General features: G+C 27.1%; 1 protein-coding gene across 1 annotated transcript; it reads left to right on the top strand.

The window, feature by feature from the left end:
• Window positions 1-1,196: 1,196 nt before the first annotated feature.
• On the top strand, window positions 1,197-1,346 carry COCSADRAFT_77604 (uncharacterized protein; the record flags this gene model as incomplete). The annotated part of the gene is made up of 1 exon (XM_007696870.1): window positions 1,197-1,346. A coding segment is annotated over one exon (150 nt), but the record flags the coding sequence as incomplete, so codon positions are not given.
• Between the last annotated feature and the right edge of the window lie 14,851 nt (window positions 1,347-16,197).

The following is a 16,197-nucleotide window of genomic DNA, read 5'->3' as shown; positions in this document are numbered from 1 at the left end:
AAGCTTAAAAGAAATATACTCTATAGCGCCTAAGTATAATACTAAGCTATAGGATTATATCTAAAAGAACTTAAAAAAGAGATTTATCAAACTAGGATTAGGCCTAATAGCCTTACCTTTCTTATTTATAAAAAAACCTAACGGGAAGTAGTAACTATATATTAACCTTAGAAGGTTAAATAGCGTAACTTAGAAGAACTATATAATATCTCTTACTACTTAGTATAGAGCTTATAGATTAACTCTAAGAAGCTAAGTAGTTTACGAAGTTTAACGTTTAGAAAGAATTTTACTTAATTAGAATTAAAGAAGGTTATAAGTAGATAATAGTATTTAGAATAAAGTATAGATATTTTAAGTATATTATTATACTATTTGAATTAATAAATACACTAGTAACCTTTTAATTAGTTATTAATAACGCACTCTATAAATACCTTAGAATCTTTATTACCGCGTATCTAGATAATATACTAGTATACTCTAGTAGTACACGCGAAGAATATATTAAGTATATTAAGAAGGTCTTATAGAAGCTTAAAGAATATAAGCTATACCTTTAACTAAGAAAGTATAAATTTTATATATAAGAAACGGAATTTCTTAGATTTATTATATTAACTAAAGAAGTAAAAATAAATCTAAAGAAGATATAGACTGTATAGGAATACCTAATATCTAAAATAATTAAGAATATTTCATTCTTCCTAGAATTTATGAATTACTATTAAAAGTTTATTAGAGATTACTTAAAGATCATAGCACCCCTTATAGAAGTAATAAAGAAGGAAATAGGTTTTAAATAGAAATAAGAATACTAAGAGGCTTTTAATTAAATTAGGTAAATATTTCTAGAGGCGCTAGTACTTAAGATATATAGCTCTTAATAACTTACTAGAGTTAAGACTAACGCGTCAAACTATACACTTAGAGCTGTATTATTATAGTAGTACCTAGATAGAAAATAGAGACTAGTATTCTACTATTTATAAAAGTTCTCTAGAGTAGAACTTAACTATAATATTTACAATAAGAAACTATTTAGAGTAGTTAATACCTTTAAATAATAGAAAGTAAACCTACTAGAACTCTCTAAATAGATTAAGGTTTTTACTAATTACTAGAACTTAATAAGTTTTATAATAATAAAAAAACTTAACTAATAATAAGTATAATAGATAGAGATACTAGCTTAGTTTAACTTTAAGATCACGTATCGCGTAGAAACGCTTAATAGAGTAGTAGACACTTTAAGTAGAAGGTCTAATTTACGTAAAGAAGATTATAAAGCACTATATAACGCTTTACTTAAGATAATGTCTAATAGTAGTCTGAAGTATAACTAGCCAGAACTAGCTAAGATAGCTAAGATAGCTAAGTAGGTAGAAACGCTATAATAGTAATAGCAGTAATAAGTAGCTAGCTAGTAGTTTAAGCCTAACGAAGTAGGCTCCAACAAACTATTAAATAATAAAAAAGAGTATAGAGATATAGTTTCGAAGAATTAAATATATACTACTAGCTTAAAAGTCTGTTCCTCTAAGCGTATAAGCTACGATTACTACTTTTTCCTATAACTTTAACCCCGTGCAGCTCTACCAAACCACGTCTAAAATTAATGTTAAAATAATTAAATTAAAGCTATTAATCTTACTATTTTGTTTAATAATTATATATAGTGCGCACGGCGTCGAGGCGTCGCGTTATACTTAAGATTAGTTTAGTAATTAAAGAATTAGGTATGGCAGACTAGGCCTCTCGCAACCTATTTTCAAACTAATCTTACTCTCTTTCTATATCGCCTATATAGTTAAACTTAGAGTACAGCTTATAGAGTTTCTTTTTAAGTATCTACTAGAGGTGTTCGATAGGGTTAAGATCTAGAGAAAAGGGGGGCTAGTTAATAGTCTTAATGTTATAATTTCTAAACTAAGTTTTAGAAATATAAGTAGTATAGATAGGTGTATTATCCTGCATAAATATCTCCTCGCGTCTCTAGTTAGGTATTAGCTCTTCCTTAAGTGCCTACAAGTAGCTCTATATAGTATATCTATATTATTACCGTATATAATCTCGTTATATAATTACTAGAGAACTTCTACCTACAACACTATCTTAACCTATCTAAATTACAGCCCACACTATACGAGCGGGCTACTAGCTAGTAGAGACACTTTCTATTATCTCGTGAGACTATTTCTGCGCTAGTAATCTCTATACTTAAGTAGTATTATAGCTAGAACTGCGGGCGATACTACACTTATCTAAAAACTTTAAAATAGTATCACTACTCTAAGTAAAAAAACGCTACCTCCGCGTAAAAAGTAAGCGTTTTTTAGTAATATTCTAGGTAATAAGTAGCCTGCGCTTCGCTCTAAACTTATAGTAATCTATTTAAGTAAGTACTCGTTAAATTATAGCGCGAGAGACAGTAAAGGTGCTAGAGTTAGAGTTCTATAGGTTAGCCTCGCGATATAGCGCGCGGTACTTAATCTTAGGATCTTTTTTTACAGCTTAAAGCAGCTATTAGTAATCTCTACTAGTTAATTTAGATAGGCAGCCTATCTAATCGTGCTTAGTATAGGTTCCTTTAGTATTCTATTAATAGATTATTTTATTTACTGCGCGGCGCGTGTAGCTTAGACGCGTCACGATTTCTAACGTACTATATCTACCCTCCGCTTAGGCTAAAATATATATTCTTTAGGTATCTAATAATTTACTACCTAGCATTCGATTATACGAAATTTCTGCGTAAAAAGATCTTATTTAGATAGAGTTATATAGCGTTGAAGAAGAGACTAGTCTAAGGAAATTAAGATAGTGGGGTAGGCCTATGCTTAGAGAAATAGACTTTTAAGACGTAACTATATATACCTCTATATATAAGATTAAGTCTTATATAAGAACTATATAAGTTATAAGAATATAGATACGCAGAAATTAAAGAAATAGTTAGATAACTAGCTAAAGTATTTACGATACTACGTTTATAAGCGAAGGTATAAGAAATACTAAGTAACTATTTAGTATATTACTAGAATAAGCCTAAGAGACATAAGCTCTATAGTCTATTATAACCCTTACAGCTACTATCTAGACTATAGTTAAGTATAATAATAGACTTTATAGTAAAGCTTCTAAAATTATTAGAACTAGGATTAGCTTAATTTTATAATACTATCTTAGTAATCATAGACCAATTAACTAAAGTAGTAAAGTTTATACCTATAGAAGAGACTATTATAGTAGATAAATGCGCGTACGAAGTTACTAAAGTACTAGTATTAGAGTATAGGATACCTAAAGAGTTTATTACTAATCATAATAAACTATTTACGTCTAAATACTAGAATACATTTCTAGTAAAGTTAGGTATTAAGAAGAAGCTTTTAATAAGCTTCTATCTAGAAATTAATAGCTAAATAGAATATATAAACTAGATATTAAAATAGTATCTATAGATGTACGCTAATAAATTATAGGATAATTAGGTAGAATTATTACTAATAGCGTAATTAGCCTATAATAGTATCAAATCTATAATAATAAAGCATTCGCCGTACTACGCGAACTATAGATATAAGCAAACTACTTATTAAGATCTAAAGAATATTAAAAGTATTATAGTAGAAGTAGACGATAAAGCGAAGCTTATGCGGGAATTATATAAAGAATTAAGTAAAAATATAGCTTAATAAAATCGTATAACATTTAAAGTAGCGAATAAATAAAGAATTAAGAAACTAATCTTTAAGAAGAGGGATAAAGTTTTTCTATTAAGATAAAACCTAAAAACTAATCGACTATATAGAAAATTAGACAACCTTTAAATAGAACTATTTAAAATCTTAACGTAGTTTACAAGCGAGTGAGCTATATAAGCGAGTAAGCTATCTTACTAACTTTACGTACCTCTATAGGCGTATAGCTCTACTATAATATAATTACTTTACTATATATTAATATAATTAATTACGTAGTACCTAGAGTATCTTTCTTATATATACGCGTATTATAGCTAGTCTCTTTATACCTACTACAGCGTATAAGAGCCTAGTAGCTAACACCTAATTACTCTTCTTCTTAATGTTTTTTATAAGTAATCTGCTAATCAGCCTTACGCTAAGTAAGTAGATCCTCTCTAGCTCTCTTTATTAGCACTTTTTACTTCTATATCCGCTTCTTCTTACGCTGCCTATACTTTATTATAGCTTCGTTCACCTTCTTAAGGCTAGCTATCTAATCGCGTATTAGCTTAGCTAAGAGTATTATTATCTTAGCCCTCTTCTTAAGCTAATTAATTACTATAATAATTAAAGCTAGCGATAAGCCTTAATACTACTAAACGCGATTACGTATTAATATTAATTAAGCTTTAAGCTCGCGTGTATTACTAGGCGTATAAGCCTACTAGAGAGTCTCTAGAGTAGCTAGTAGAGTAGGCGTACGGAGCTTTATATTAAGTCTTAATAGAATAATATCTAGCTAGAGAGAAATAAGGTCTACGCTGAAGAAGGCAGAGCAGATATTAGATAGCATAAAGAATTGATTAAACGCTACCTTAAACGCTAGTAGAAACTTAAGCTTAGTGATGTAGTTAATATAAAAGCGGATTAGGCTCTCTATCTTACAGCTATACGCGCGCTTTAACAGCAAGAAGTAGCTAACGTTAAGAGACTAGAGTAGATAAGATAAGTAAGGTAGTATATAGAGCGTATATATATTATTCTCTTTATAGAACTCTTAACACTCTAGAGACTAGTAGCTCTTATAGCTATTAAGAATACGTAGGCGACGTATACTAATAACGCGAGTCTTTATATAGGTATTAAAGTGCTTTATCTATATAACGTCTAGCTTATTATTTATCTAGCTATTATTACTAACTACGATCGCCTAGTTGCGTAGGCTCTCTGCCTCCTTATACTAAGTAGATAGGTAGTACTTACTAGTAAATATAAGGAACAGTAGGACTAATTAGCTATCTGCGTTAATTACTGCGATTAGCGTTACTTACTTATAATTATCTAGCTTAACTACCTTTAGCTAGCCTCTTCTCTCTAACGCTATAATACTAAGTTAAGTTATAATCTTACCTATTATAAAGCTAGCTTTATTAAAGTTATAGAGGTTCTTATTATAGATACTATACTTAGCCTTTATCTACTCTATAAGCTTAAACTAGCTCTTAATTAGAACTAGATCTTTATATAGAGCTCTCTACTTATTATACGCTTAACTAAAACGCGTTATAAGACTATTTATACGCTTAATAAAGTTACGCGGCTAGTAAACGCTAACTTAGCTAGCGCTGCGAGTAGCTAAGAGTCTATTAGCTATATTACGTACAGCTACGTAGGTAGGCGAGAATCTACGTAGATTAAGATTAAGTATATAGCTAATAATTACCTCCTCTTCTAGCTTAGTAAGCTTCTTTAAGTTAGGCTAGTAATCGCGTCGGGTAGGCTTACTAGCGCGTTAGTAGTAGAGAGTAGCGCAAGAAATATTAAACGTAGCTGTAGCACGCCTTTTAGTTTAAACATAACTTTTTTTAAGAGCTAATAGTATAAAGTATATATTAGCCTTACGAGAGACGTGTTAGAATAGATTTAGTAGAGTTATTATATATTATAATAAGAGAGGTGCGTAAAGTTAGTGGGGTAGCTTACTCGCTTATATAGCTCACTCGCTTATAAACTACGTTAGAGGAAATATGAAAAGTAAACTATAAGTTAAAACTTCTATAAGGTATACGAATCTACTCTATCTTTTATAAAAAACTTCTAGAACTAGTATCTCTAGATACTAAGCTAGTAATAAATATAAAGCTTAAAGACGACGAGTATAAGGTTAAGGAAATTAAGGACTTACGGAAAATTAGTAGTTAGTAGAAGTACTTAGTTAAGTAGTAAGAATAGCTAAAAAGCTATAATACTTAGGAACCTAAAAGAAATCTAACGAACTATAAGTTACTAGTACGAGAATACTACTAAAAGTACCTAGAGAAGCGAGAGGAAGCCCTTTAAAGAGGAAGAAATAATTAAAAGAAGAATTATAGTAATTAGCCTATAACTCACCTAGATTAGCTAATAGTCTAGATAGCGATAGTTTAATAGTAGGAGGATTAGTACTAGAGGCTAAGTTCCCCGCAACCTGCTCTTTTGCGCGCTCTAACTCTTTCAGTACTACTTAATTATAATAAGTAAATAAATGCTCTTACTTTTCAGCTTCTAGAAGTTTAACCTTTCTTTAAGCTAATTACGCCTCTAATTAGGTAATCTTAAGATAATTTTAACTTTTTTCTCGCCAAACCTTCTTCTAATCTTTATTAGAAATAAAAAGGCTATACTCTATCTTTATAGTAATATAACTAGCGCACTACCCAGACGCTATATTAATAAAATAATAAAGACCCTTCTCTTTATAATAGTCGTACTTAGTAACTATTTCTAAGCTAGCGCTTTCTACCTTTATAGTATGAAACTAGCGCTTCTTAGTTAAAGTGTACTTTTAAGACTAATAGAGAGATTAGATCTTGGGTATAGTTAGAAAGGCTATAAGGTAGAGACGGCTATACTAAGTAGATGGGCTCTAACCTTATATACAGCCGGCGTCTTAATACGTAGTATAAGAAAATAATATTCTAGGGCATTAAGATAATAGCTCTAAGAGAGAAGGTAATATTATAAGTAATAAGAAGAATTCTCTTCTTAATAAGTAATAAGATAGCTAAAGGCCTATAGACGTCTACGTTAGAAGGTAATAATTATCGCGAGGCTAGGTTACGTAATATATTATCCTACCTAGAGTAACTATCTAAGAGATTATAGAGCGCCTTAGAATAGTAGTTATCTCTAATATTATAACTATTCTAGAGATAGTAAGAAAGAAAGAGATAGTAGAACTAGAAGTAATAAGAATATAAGAATAGATAGATTTTATTATTACTCTCGTTTTGGTTAACTTAAATTATACTTTCTTACTAGTATCTTTACTTAATAAGATTATTATAAGTTAGTCTATTTAATAGATTAGTCTTATTAAACTCTTCTTAAGCACGCTAACTTTACTATATTGCTAGATAAGCCTTATAGAATATTAACGTAATACTTATCTACCTTAATGCGGACTAGAATAAAGAAGTATAGACTTATACTCTGTGTAATAAATATCTAATTCTTAATTCTCCTTTCTTCTAGTAGTAGTTTATAATAAGTTATTTTTATTTAGAGTTTAGGTATAATAAAAGAAATAGGTATTATAATTACTCGCCTTTCATTCTTATATACTTATACAGGGGGGGGATAAAAAAAAACGTACTTAAAAAAGTTAATGTTTTTAAAATAATATATCTCGACGGCTATATAAGCTATAGTAGTAAGAAAAAAATATATTATAGAGAATATCTCGAAGATTATATTAGTAGTATAACAGTGTCATTAGTAAGCATATCTGCTTAGTAATATCGACGTGAATCTAGAGGAAAAGAATTAAACTACTTTATTAGCATTTTTCGCGCTGCTATTTTTAGATAATTATATATATATTATAGTAGATAGATACTAGACTATCTAGATTTTATAAGTATATATTTATTATATAGAGTTATATATATATATATTAAGAAAATCTAGTAATAGATATATAGAGTCTAAGTTACGTGATTAATATCTAACTAAGCTATTAGTTATCTTATAGTATATATTTACTTCTTTTCATATCTAGACACTTAATTACCTATTTCCTCACTATACAGCTAAAATTATCTAAGTTTAAATCTGATGTCTATTGTTTACTTAAGGCAGATATAGCTATTAAAGATATTATTAAATATTTAAATAAACCTTTAAGATCTATCTACGACGCTATTAATCGAATTAAAAAGAAAAAAAAAGATATTAAAATTAAAGAAAGAGCTCGAAGAGGCAAAATCTTAAAGGTATCTTCTAGAGTAAAAAGAGCTATTAATAGAGATATAACTAGAAGTCCTAAGAAGATAAATTAGAGAATTCTAGAAGAGAATAATCTAGATATATTATCTAGGTTACTTTGAAGAGTTCTAAAAGCTAATGGTTAGATAGTTAATACCTACTCTAAAAAGTCTATTTTAAACGCTAAAAAAGCTAAAAATAGACTAGCGTGGGCGAAACATAGATTAAAAGAGCTAGGAAATATTAACTTTAGTAAGATTATATTCTTAGATAAGTTGGGAAATATAAAGGTATTAAGGAGCTTAGTTAGAATATGTAAGAAAACGCGGAAATTAGTAGCTAGGGCAAAATCTAGCTAAGAGCAGAATAAGAAGTACGTTTAATAATATAATATATATATATATATAATCTATAAACTCTATAGATTAAATATATAGAAATATATCTAATATTAGCTAATTACTAATAAATATATAGGCCATAATATTACTATATAAGTCTGGGGAGCTATTTAGATAGGTAGATAATTAGATCTAGTAGTAATTAAGACGCTAAAGACGACTATTTCTTATCGAAATCACGATTATATCCGAAAATGCCATATCCCGCATATTAAACCTAGACTTAAGAGAGGTAAGAAACCCTAACTATTTCTTAATATATATCTATATATATCTTACTAGATATATATATATATATATCTATCTTTTACAAATTATTTTACTAATATAGAGTAATCTAGGTTGGAGTTTTTAGCAAGATAACGCCACTATCTACTCTACTAGTAACGTCCAAAGCTGGTTTATACGAAACCACGTTAAGCTTTTTTATTATCCGCTCTATAGTCCTGACTTAAATTCTATAGAAAATATATGGGGTATACATAAAAATAGACTATCTAAACTACCTAGTAGTCTATTAGGAAAGGGAGCTAGTAAAAGAGATATAAATAGCTTTATTAAAGCTATTAAGCAAGAGTGGTAGAAGATACCATAACAGGATATAGATAAAAGTATTCTATCGTTACTAAGACGCTATTAGGCTGTAGTAGATACTAAGGGGTGGTATACTAAGTATTAGTAGCTAGCTATTACCTATCTATTCTAATATATTATCTAAAGTCTATATATATATATATCTTCTACGTTTACTTAGTACTATAACTTCATATTATATATATATTATTTATAAGTTTATTAGTCTATATATACATAACAATATATATAAATATCTAAAAATAGCACAGCGAAAAATGCTAATAAAGTAGTTTGATTTTTTTCCTCTAGATTCACGTCGATATTACTAAGCAGATATGCTTACTAATGACACTGTTGTACTACTATTATAAACTTCTAGATATTCTCAATAATATATTTTTTCTTACTACTATAGCTTATATAGCCGCCGAGATATATTATTTTAAAAACATTAACTTTTTCGAGTACGTTTTTTTTTGTCCCCCCCCTATAGTTACTAGCTCTTAGTCTCTTAATAATATTTTCTCTAGGTTAGTAATTATTTTACTAGCGTTTTAGAGATTAAGTAGCTTCTAAAGCTTAATAAATTATTAATAAGTTAGTAGTTTAGTTAATCTATCTATAAGCATACTATTTATATCTAAGTATTATACTTAGAATAATCCTTTTCTATATTTCTATCGTAACTATATATTCTAGATATCTATGTAGTAGAGCCTAGTAGTAATATACTTATTTTTTCTAACTACTAACCTAATTATCTATTAATTATCGCACTATATAGTCTAGAGCTTCTTTAGATTAATTAGTAGTTTTTTAAAGAATCTCTTAATTACTATTATTTCTTTAGATACGTATTCTAGCGCAAGAAGTTCTATCTTAGTAGTTAACGTAGTAACTATATTTTATCTAATAGCCTTCTATAATATCGCCCTACTATATAATATTATAATATATCTATATAATAAGCGGTGCATTTTTAGATTATCTATAAACTATATATTATTATAAATAATTAGGTTAAGACTATTAAAATCTCTATACTAAATCGCGTTATAGCGCGTTTAATATAGGTAAATAATAACCCGCTTAACTAGCTTTATATACTAATTACTTAGGTTAGTTAAGAAGTACGATAACTTTAAATATAGTAAACGTAATATTTAGCCTAAGTATAATCGTAGTATATAATACTAAACTAACTCTTTTATAATATACTTTAATCTTTTACTTGATCGCCTTACCTTTATTCTTAACTAGCTCTTTTAATAGTAGTAGGGTTAGTAGAAACGTCTAACTATCTAGACTAAACTTCTTTGCGATTTTATTAATATATACGTTATAGACTAGTGTAGTTCTTTAATTAATATAGTTTTTTATTACGCGTACCTTTAAGAACTACTTTACTAGCTCTTAATTCTATATCTTATACTTTAATATAATATAATCCTATATCTATATAGCTCTTTACTTATTAATTTTATAATATAAAATAAAAGTATTATTAATATAACATAATACCTATACCTTTTAATTCTAATTAAAGAAGAGATATAGCTCCTTCTTTAAGGCTTATAGCCTTAATTCTTATAGTAATTCTATAAGCTCTTTATACTAGAGAAGTAGAGAGTCTCTTAGCCTATATAATACGCGATTAAGTTAGACGTATATTCTCTTCTTCTTAAATCTATCTAGTATCTTATAGATTACTAAATTTACTACTATAATCTTTATATTTAGAAATACTCTTATAATATTAAATAATCTAATCTCTAGATTAAACTCTACTACTATAGCTATTACTATGTAAAAGAACCTTACGGCTAATATCGCAGTATAGATTATATTAAGTAAGCTTTTCTTCTAGAGATTACCTCTTATAATAATTCTTACTTTATATTTTAGAAAATACTTATCTTAATTAAACTTATAGGTCTATACTTACTTTAGTAAGAGTAGACGATAAGCCTAATCTACTACTCTTAGTCTATTAATCTTAGTCTAGGTCTTTTTATTATATAGAGTCTTAACCTCTTTTTACACTACTTTATAGAGTAAGATTTTTAGTAGATATAGTATTATCTACTTCTACGTATTTACAGAGTTAATAAGGTCATCCCTATATAGACGATTCTTTGATACTTATAGTATTACTTTCTTCAGCGCTGCTACTATAACTACTACGCTTAGTATTTTATAGTACTACTACTTATTCTATTTACATACTACTTCTAGAATAAAGGTATAATAAAAATTATTCTATATATCTTCTAATCTTTTTAGTCTAGTAATTAATATATATATACCTCTAGATATTCTACTCTCTAGTTAATTATTAGAATTATAGTCTTTACGCTTATACTATACTAGTAGATATTTATTTAGAGGTTTATTAATTTCTAGCGCTTCTTACTTAATCCTTTAACTTTATTACATAGGTAAGTTTCTACGATTAAACTTATCTAGCGCGTTAGAGTTTACGCAACTAACGTAATTATCTAGCTAAAAAGAGTACTATTACTCTTAACTTCTTAGTAGTTACTCTTATTAAGGACGCACCGTAGGCTGTAATAATTTAGCTCTCTTAGGTAAGTATACTACTCTATTATTATTAAGGCCTCTTCTTCTTTATATTTCTAATACTAGAGTTTACTTTAGAGTACAAAATATAGAAGTAGATTTCTAATCTGCGCGAATTTCTAAGTGCTTACTAGCTACGCTTATACTCTATATAGATTCTACTAATATATAATTATAATTACTAGACTAGCTAGTCTCTATTTTATAATTATCTACTAGCTTATTACTAATTTCTTTATTAGTAATTAGTTCTTCTTCTACTACTTCTCTTTTCTTAATTAGTAGCGAGATATCTATCTCTAGCTTAGAATTCTCTAACTTACTATTATATAATATATTAATAATTCTTTCTACTTTATCTTTAAGTATTTCTTAATCTTTTATACTTTTAGAAAATAGTCTCTTATTAAAGATTACGTTGCGCGTTATAATTATCTAATTAAGTATTAATATCTATACTTAGTATATATTAAATATAATATATCTAACTAAGTATCTAATATAGGCTTTTAAGTTAACTTTAAACTCTCTTTTATCTTACCCTACTATACGCTCCTAATTTAGCGGATATACGCAATAGCTATAAGTAAAATTTCTACTCTAGTCTAGGTAGAGATTAGCTATTATAGATTAAATTTATCATATACTATACTTTTATAAGCTTTTTCTAAACTATAGGTTTAGTACTTTATTAGGTAATCTAAAGAACTAGATTTTTATTAGGCTTATATTATAGAGGTATACTATAATAACTATTACTTTTAGCTATAACTTTTTAGAAAGGTTTACACTAGTACGTATCTTAATTACTTTCGTAATTAGCTTCTAGTCTACTCTCTCTACTAACTTATTTAGCTTATAAGTATATAGCGGTAGACTTTTAATTATAATACTCTTTTTCTCTTTCTAATCTTAATATCTTAATTTCCCTCTCTAGAGAAGTATTATAATAATATTATCTTAGTAGATCTTAATAATCTTAATACTATATTTCTATTTAATAGTTATAATAAACTTCTTAATTACTCTTATAATTTTACTTACTATCTTTAACTATATATTATTATTATATAGCTTACTTAAGAAGTTTTTCTTTATTATTATTGCTTATTCTTTATATATTCTTCTAGTAGGTATATTAAATAGATTCTATAATATATAAAAGCATAGTTAAGATAATCTTTTACGCAGTGGCCTTAAGATTACCTATATAGTATATACCTTTATATAGTTCTCATATTTAATTCTCTTTATACTAATAATCTTAATATTCTGCGTAGTATAAGCTAATACGCGAAGTACGCGCTAACTTAGGTAACTTAACCTTTAGTACTATAGCTTCTCTTTATTTATTCTTAGACTTAGTTAGATTAATTTTTAATAGTATTTATAGTTATTAATACGAAAGAGTAAGTATTAATCTTATTATATTTAATAAAAGTAAGATTATAATACTTAATTAGCGTAGCTATAACTACGTTATTCTTTAGTAATCTATATCTTAGAGTGCTATCTAGAGAGTAATACTATACTCTAGCTATATTAAGATATTCTCCTAATATAATATCAATATAAAAATAATTAACTAGCATAACGTTCTTAAGTAATAGATTCTTAGTCTTTAGTCCGCGGTTACTATTAAAGAAGTTCTTAATTAAGTAATCTCTTATTTCTCTAATAGTAAGAGATTCTATTTCTACGTTAACTATCTTAAGTTCTGTTATTAGCTTAAAGGTACCTAGAATAAATAAGCTTTTAGTATTAACTAAGTAAACTACCTCTCTACTATTAAGAATTATACTTCTTAAGAGAGGATAGAGTTTATATAGTATAGTACTGTAAATCCCTAAGAGTATTTTTCTCTTCTCTTAAAATAGTACTAGATTAATTAGCACTATAGTAATAAAGTATTTAAGGTATTTATTTTACCTCTTATAATTAAAGGTTATAACTATAGCTATATCTATTTTCTAGCTATTTTACTTAAGATAGTTAAGTAGTATAGTCTATTCTAGATTATTAATTCTTTTATATATCTTCTTCTAATCTATATTAAAAAGTAAAATTAGTAGTAGTCTAGCTTTAGTTAATCTAGTTAGCGCTATCTTTAACCTTCTATAAATTATTAAGTTCTATAAGTATAACTCTTATAGTTTATATAGGCACGTAAATATTCTTTTAACTAGTTTCAGCCTAGGCTATAACCCTATATTTTAGATTAATATAAATATTCTATATTCTTTACTCTTTACTACTATAGCTATATTACGTTAGAGTAGAATAGTAAATAACTACGCTAGCTTATCTATTATTATCTCTAGTCTTCCTCTAGTATAGTCTTAAGCTATAAGTAGGTAAGTACTCTTAGTAAATTCTAGTATAATACGTAGTACTAACATATAAAGAAAGTTAGTAAGAGTAAGTTAACTCTTAATATCTAGTACATTAAAAGCCTAAGCCTTTCTATATAGGAGTTTCTATTTGTTAAACTAGCGTTTATAACTAACCTAGCTATACTTATCTTTATTAAGGTACGTATAATACTATTCTCTAACTTAGTCTATATTAGCCTAATCTATTAGTACTAGATCGCTGTTTAGTTCTTAAATAATAGCTTAAGAGGTTAAAGATCTAGTATTAAGGAGCTTAAGTATAACTATAGAGAGATAATTCTAGAATATAGTCTTAGAAATTTACTCTTATATATTACTAAGATAAGTAAGATTATAATTCTATTTTATAAATTAGACCTTATATTAATTAATATCTTCTAAATAGTTAGTAGTAGCTAGCTTATATACTCTTAACTTTACTTTATATTAAAGGGTTACTTATTAGTATTCTTTAATTTTCTTATTAGATAGTTCTGAGCGTAAAACTAGTATAAGCGATAGCCTAATTAGATTCTTAGAGTAAACTAGTTTATAGTTCTAGATTAGAGGAATAGTAGAGAGATCTAGATTAATTAAGTACTAGATACTCTTATTTTAGGTATAAGAACGGAGCTAGGCAAACTATATTAGCTAGTTATTTCTAGTTTTTAAAAGAATTATAGTTATAATAATACTATTATTATAATCTATAGCGATAGATTATTTAGAGATAGTTAATTAATAATAGAGTAATTAATTCGTTATTTAAAGTCTTAGTAGTATAAAATGCGTAGGGAGAATTATACTACGATCTTATAGCGCTGGGCTTATAACTATTAAAGGCTAGAGAACTTTAAATAAATAGAATATATTAAGAATAATAGACTAATTAATCTACTAATCTAGATTAGTGGATTAGTTAGACTATATACTTATTTAACTAAGTCTAACTCCATTTAATAATCTATGTTAGTCTTTATCTAATCTACTATTCCTCTATCTAATCTTATTAGATAGATTAAAGGATTGGACGGATTATGTAATCTAGGTTAGGTTAGTTACTAACTAACTAATCTATTAGTTCTACGACAGACTCTTATTAGAGATATAAGCTAATTAGCTAATCTTTAATATAATCTAGATAATTAGTATAATACTTAGATTCTTTAGTTAACTAATCTCTAAATAATTTATCTATCTATTACGTCTATAGATACCTAATCTACTACTAGATAGATTCTTCTAGAATCTAGTATAGCTAATATATATAGTAGTAGAATAGCTAGTAGATAGAAAGTAGAGTAGATTATAAGTATAAAGCAGACTACTAGTATAGATAATAAGATAAGTTTAGATTAATCTAATTCCTTAATCTCTCTTCTCTAGCATTATTTCTCTCTTTTTATTCTAGAATCTATTAATTTGCTAACTCTAAGTCTATCGCTAGATAAGTAGACAACTCTATCTCTAAGCTAGCTATAGAATAAGTAGCACTCTTCTTATTCTAATAACTCTTAGAAAAAGGAAGCGATATTAAATCTATCGCGTTAATTTGTATACCTCTACTAGTTATATACTATAAAGAGAAAATATATTATATCTAATCTAAAGTACTCTAAAAGTAAAGACTAAGATAAGGATTAATAAGAGCTATAAGAGATACTCTAGAAATAAAACTAGTATAAAATCCTATATAAGCGGTAGCTAGTAGATTACTTTAGTATTAGGCATTATAGATATCTTCAGCCTTAATTAGATACGCCTTAATTAGATGATTAGTTTTCTAATCTATTAAGTCTCTATTAGCCTTAGATTACATTAGTAGGCTTAATAGTAGTTTCTAGTAAAGTATAATCTTAGAGTTAATTACGCTTAATAAGTAGATTAGATAGATACTAATATGATATAATAAAGTAGGAAGAATTAGTTAACTATTTCTTAGAGTATAACAGAGTGGGTAGACCCTAATTAGAGACGTTAGACTAGTAATAAACTATAATATTCTAATAAAAGAATTAATATCTCTAAGAGTATCTATTAACTATAAAATAATAAGGCAACCTTTAGTCTAAGAAAGTATATCGCAGAACTAATAGGTTAGTTAGTTAGTAACTAATCTAACCTAGATTATATAATCTATCCAATCCTTTAATGTATCTAATAAGATTAGATAGAGGAATAGTAGATTAGATAAAGACTAAGATAGATTACTAAATAAAGTTAGACTTAGTTAAATAAGTATATAGTCTGACTAATCTACTAATTTAGATTAGTAGATTAATCAGTCCATCATTCTTAATACATTCCATTTATTTAATGTTCTCTAGCCTTTAA

This window comes from Bipolaris sorokiniana (genome assembly GCF_000338995.1).
Source record: "Bipolaris sorokiniana ND90Pr unplaced genomic scaffold COCSAscaffold_1, whole genome shotgun sequence".
NCBI lineage: Eukaryota > Fungi > Ascomycota > Dothideomycetes > Pleosporales > Pleosporaceae > Bipolaris > Bipolaris sorokiniana.
This window is presented reverse-complemented; position numbering and strand designations above follow the sequence as displayed.